Below are 5,155 nucleotides of genomic sequence, written 5' to 3' on the forward strand. Positions count from 1 at the left end.
CACACACACACACACACACACACACACACACACACACACACCCCTCCTTTAGCTTCTCACTTGGTAGCTCCAGAAGCTGGCAGCTGAGGACAGAGTACAGGAGGGGATTCTGCTGACATATGAAAGCTACCAGCCCCTTCCAAGGCAACATTCAGCACCATCTGTTGACAGGGCAGCCAGGTAGAGAGACTGAGGCCCCAACACTTTCTGAGCAGAATAAATTCCTTTTGATTGGCTGAAGGTCCCCTCCCGCCAAAGGACCCTACCCAAACACCGGAGTGGGGATCCCATGCCCAGTCTTTCCAACTCTCAGAAAGAGCTGGACCCCAGAAATGCCTATGACACAATAAATCCGCTCTCTCTGACAATGTCAGCCCCTCAAGCCAATACTACAGCCAGCTTCGGGTGTTTAAATGTACAGAAGCCTCCCCATATTGAAAATTGTAACTATACGGTCTAGTGGATAAGTCAAAAGTAGGGTGGCCTGTGGTCATGTAACATTCCCCACTTCCTCCACTGAGAAGACTCAGCTCTCAGACTCTGTGGCTGCTGAGCAAGCCACCTCTCCTCTCTGGGCATCAGGAAACAAACAGGATGGAAGAAATGATTCCTCGATCCCCTCCAGGCACAAAGGTGGATCTGGACCTGAAGAATGCCTAAACATCAGGAAGGAAAGAATCTCCCCACTCCTGCAAAAGCAACCTTGGAAATGAGTAAACATTTAACTCCTGAAAAAGAACTAGCCCTGGTGTCCTGACCAGCAGGACAGGGGCAAAACTCGAAGGTCCCAGGCTCAGCACCTATCCTGTTCCTCTGATTCTGGCTGGCTCCCCAGGGCCCTCTGCTGCCACCTCTGCCGAAGCTCCACAATCTCCTGGCCATACCAGTCATGCAGGGTAGAGAAGCAGCAGGTCTCCGGGGATACGGGGCTCTGCCCCCTGCCTAGGAGGAGGCTGGTAGGGCCCTGCAACTCCCACTCAGTCAACCCCCACCCTGCGGACCTGCTGCCTGCTATGTCGACCAAGCCCACGGGGCTGCAGTCCCTGGAGAGGGAGCGGCCATTCTGCAGTCCTGGAGACCAGCGGTCAGGAGCCTGGGGCTTACAGCGGCTGGCAACAGCCTTCCAGGATGAGCAGCGATGCAAGGCCAGGCTCTGACGGGCATCTTGCAACTGGCTCTCCAGCTCACGGACCACCAGGCGCATGTAGCCAAAGCTTGCCCGGGACAGCGCCTTCACCCAGGCCTCCTGGGCCGCCGGCCCATCTGCCGCCAGCAGGTGTGGACGCACTCCAGGGGCATCAAAGCAGATGGCGAAGGCAAACTCCTCCGGAGCTGGAGCTTCGGCCAGCTCCACTGTGCAGCCCTCCAGCACCACCAAGCTCAGTGGGGTCCGGCCCTCACGACTCTCAAAGGAAAACAGCAGGTTGCCCTTGAGGACAAACCAGCATTTTCGGCCAGTGCCACTGGGGGTGGGTGGGGTCCCTGGGCCCCCCCAGGTGCGCAGGAAGCCTGTGTGGTCCGCTGGAGAGTCACTCAGTGCATAGTGGGCTACACTCCTCTCGTTCAGTTTCATGGCTTCCACAGAACTGTGAAGTGAGAGAGGTGGCAGCCGATTAGAGAGGGGGTGGCTCCTGTGGCCCCATGGGGAAGAGCATGGGTTCGGAAGAGACCAGACCCCAGCTCTCTGACCCCTATTCTTTTGCTGTGTCCCTGTGGCTCTTAATGTCTTCATTTGTGAAACAGGCTCGTCTTTCCTTCCTTTTCTGTCAAAGGGATGTTGTGAGGATCATGCAAAAAACTGAACAGCAGAGGACTCAGAGAAAAGAATAATATGAAGCCAGGCACGGTGGCTCATGCATACAATCCCAGGACTTTGGGAGGTGGAGGCAGGAGGATCACTTGAGGCCAAGAGTTCAAAACCAGCTTGGGAACATAGTGAGCCCCCATCTCTACAAAAAAATTTAAAAATTAGCCAGATGTGGTGGCACACCTGTAGTCCCAGCTACTCAGGAAACTGAAGTGGGAGGATGGCTTGAGTCCAGGAGTTGAAAGCTGCAGTGAGTTATGATTGTGCCACTGAACTCCAGTCTGGATGAAAGAGCCAGACCCTGTCTCTAATTTTTTTTTTTTTAAAGAAAAGAATTCATGTGATTGCATTAGGCTAGGAGGTATGGCAGGACCTTGACATAACTTTTCTATTTTTTATTTTTAGATACAGGGTCTCTCTCTGTTACCTGGATTGGAGTATAGATTATAGCTTACTGCAGGGTCAAGTGATCCTCTCAAGCTGGGCACGGTGGCTCATGCCTGTTATCCCAGCACTTTGGAAGGCCAAGGTGGGAGGATTGCTTGAGGTAAGGTAGACCAGCCTTGCCCACATAGCGAGACCTTGTCTCTACAAAAAATTAAAAATTATCCGACTGTGGTGGTGCATGCCTATAGTCTCAGTTACTCAGGAGGCTGAGGTAGAAGGATTGCCTGATCCCAGGAGGTTCAGGCTGTGGTAAGCCGTGCTCATGACACTGCACTCCAACCTAGACAACAGAGTAAGACTGACCCCCCCCCAAAAAAAAACATGACATCCCACCTCAGCATCCCAAGCAGCTAGGATTACTGGCACATGCCATTGCACCCAGCTAATTTAAAAAAAAAAACAAAACTTGTTTTTTGGCTGGTCACAGTGGCTCACACCTGTAATTACAGCACTTTGGGAGGCAGAGGTAAGAGGATTGCCTGAGCCTAGGGGTTCAAGACCAATTTGGGCAACTTGGCAAGATCTTGTCTCTACAATAAATCAAAAAATTAACTGGGCCTACCTGTGGTTCCAGATACTTGGAAGGCTGAGGCAGAGGGATCACCTGAGCCCAGCAAGTCAATTTTTTTTTTGGTAGAGATTAGGGGATGTCTCACTATGTTTCCCAGACTGGTCTGAAACTCTTGGCCTCAAGTGGTCCTCTTGCCTCAGCCTCCCTCACTAAGTGCTGGGATTACAGACATGAACCACCACCACCACCTCCAACTGACATAGCTTTTTAAAATAACTGGGCTGAAATGAACCACAGATCCATAGAAATCATTGTGCTTAAACTATCCCCTAATCTGGGGGCCTCTCAGTTCAATTCTGAGGCCAAACCTCTAGGGTTTCAATGACCTACCCAGGCCTCTACTGGCTTCTCATTCATGTATGGCACTGTTGATTCTTGTCAACCTTAAGGCAGAAACTGAGGCACAAAATACAATTTTAAAGAGTTTACTTGAGCCAAAGTGAGGAGAGCTGCCACACTTCCAATTTGCTGTAGTGAGTACTCCATTCAGCCTTGTTACCAGTGGATTTTTACAGGCAAAAGGAAACATGGAGTGGGCTGATACAAGTCGTTGGGCAGGAATTCTCACTAGTTCACAGAAATAACATTGGTTAACGTTTGGCTATACACTGTTGAACTATAGGGTATGAACTACACAGTGTCCAGCATATGGCATTTTATGGCTACTTGACATCACACAGGAAATAGGAAGTGGCTTCAAAAGCTAATTCATTTTTTTAGAGACAGAGCCTCACTCTGTTGCCCAGGATGGAATACAATGGCATAATCCCAGCTCACTGCAGCCTCCAAGAAAGTAATTCGTTAGCTCAAGGGAGTGAGACTGGGCAGCTGTCATATCTGAATGCCTCTCTGGGTCTGTTAATTTAAAGGGGCTAGAATTCCTCAAGTAAAAAAGTTGTTTTCCTTCTCAATCTGCGGTCTTCAGGACCAGATGGGAACTTGCTCTGTAAACCAGAATGTGGCACAAACAAGGGTATGGCAGAGAAAGACCAACCACACCCTCTGAAGGATCACAAATGGTACCTAATTCTACTATCCTTCTTTCTCATGGAAAACTAAGGCCCTGAGCAGTAAAGGGAAACTGCCCAAGGTCACATGACCATGAGAAGCAGAGCTTGGTCTCCCGATTCCCTTACACCTTCTAGGGTAAGTCTTGGCAGTGACCCACTTACCAGCAGGGCTCACTGAGGGAGTGCAGCGGCCTCTTGTCTGGCCACACAGCTGAGCCCTTTGATCACGTGGTTCTCAGGAAGCCTGCAAAGCAATTCTCATAGAGTCAACCCATCCTAAAGAAAGAGAACTCCTACTTCACCTTTGGGGCCCAGTGAAACCATCACCTCCACCAGGAATCCTTCCCTGACCCGTGATAATCCCCCCACCCATCCACCAAGACCAGACACCTCTGTGCAACATAAAAGGTTGGGTCTCCTTGTCTTGACCTTCACTCTTCAGACTTCAGTAACCCTGCTCCTAAGCTAGGTCACAGCCTAAGTGGCCTCATAGCTTCCAGCTTTTCCCTTCTAGTCCTTTTCACATAGTTTCTTGGCAGACTTTAATCAGAGTCACCTGATCTGATAGCCATTCTCTGATCATCATATCCAAGGTGGCTCTGACCACCAAGGTGGCCTGACCTAAGGTCACCAGATCAGCAGTACCCTCATTTCTAGTTTTGTTCCCTTCATCCTACGATAATGTCATTTGTGTTCACAGCGCTGACAGCACTGTGTTTACGTAATGTCTAGGGCGGGGCACGGCATAGCTCCCTGATAACCCCAATATTGACACAGCAGTGTACAGCGCTCAGAGAGGCCCTCCGGAAGTAGTTGCTGAATTAATGGGAATATATCCATGGACAAAACAGAGTCCCCCAGCCCCCTGGAACCCACATTCCAGCAGGGGGAGAGGCATGGTAAGCAAACAAAATGAATAAATAATAATACATTAATGAAATAGTAGATAACGTAAGGATCTGTAATGAGAAGGACTGTGGAGAGAACAAGTCAGGTCCCGAATGGCGGAGAGGTCATTGCCGTCCGTTTCAGTCCACTCCAGTCCTGGGTGGTCCAGAAAGGGGGAGGAGGAGATCACCTATGCTTGCCTGAGGAGTGGCCTTACTGCCCATCCTGGGCCCAGCACTGAGGCACACAGAGAGGGGGTCGGCAGCCCGCGGGGCTGTCCCCTCTCCCGTGGCCGCGCGCCTGGGGAAGGGCGCACTCTCCTCGCCACCAGCAGGGGTGCCAGGCCCGGACAGCCCAGCGGGCGCCCCGCCCGTGCACCGCGTCTTCCCGGATTCTTTCCTGGGGGAAGAGGCAGGCTGGGGGCGTGGGACC

At 51.3% G+C, this 5,155-nt stretch overlaps 1 protein-coding gene across 1 annotated transcript; it reads right to left on the reverse strand.

The window, feature by feature from the left end:
• Positions 1-693: 693 nt before the first annotated feature.
• On the reverse strand, positions 694-4,083 carry FAM109B (family with sequence similarity 109 member B). The gene is made up of 2 exons (XM_008062000.2): positions 3,998-4,083; positions 694-1,586 (listed from the first exon to the last, which is right to left on the reverse strand). The coding sequence occupies exon 2, from the start codon at positions 1,571-1,573 to the stop codon at positions 794-796; it is 780 nt and encodes a 259-aa protein (XP_008060191.1). The 5' UTR covers positions 1,574-1,586; positions 3,998-4,083; the 3' UTR covers positions 694-793.
• Positions 4,084-5,155: the final 1,072 nt, after the last annotated feature.

The sequence above is a fragment of the Carlito syrichta genome, unplaced genomic scaffold (assembly GCF_000164805.1).
Source record: "Carlito syrichta isolate Samal-C Ts95f unplaced genomic scaffold, Tarsius_syrichta-2.0.1 Scaffold305648, whole genome shotgun sequence".
In the NCBI taxonomy this organism is placed as follows: Eukaryota; Metazoa; Chordata; class Mammalia; order Primates; family Tarsiidae; genus Carlito; species Carlito syrichta.

What these genes read in the sequence shown, in the direction of transcription:
- FAM109B (XM_008062000.2), bottom strand. Translation starts at nt 1,573, where the DNA reads ATGAAACTGAACGAGAGGAGTGTAGCCCACTATGCACTGAGTGACTCT.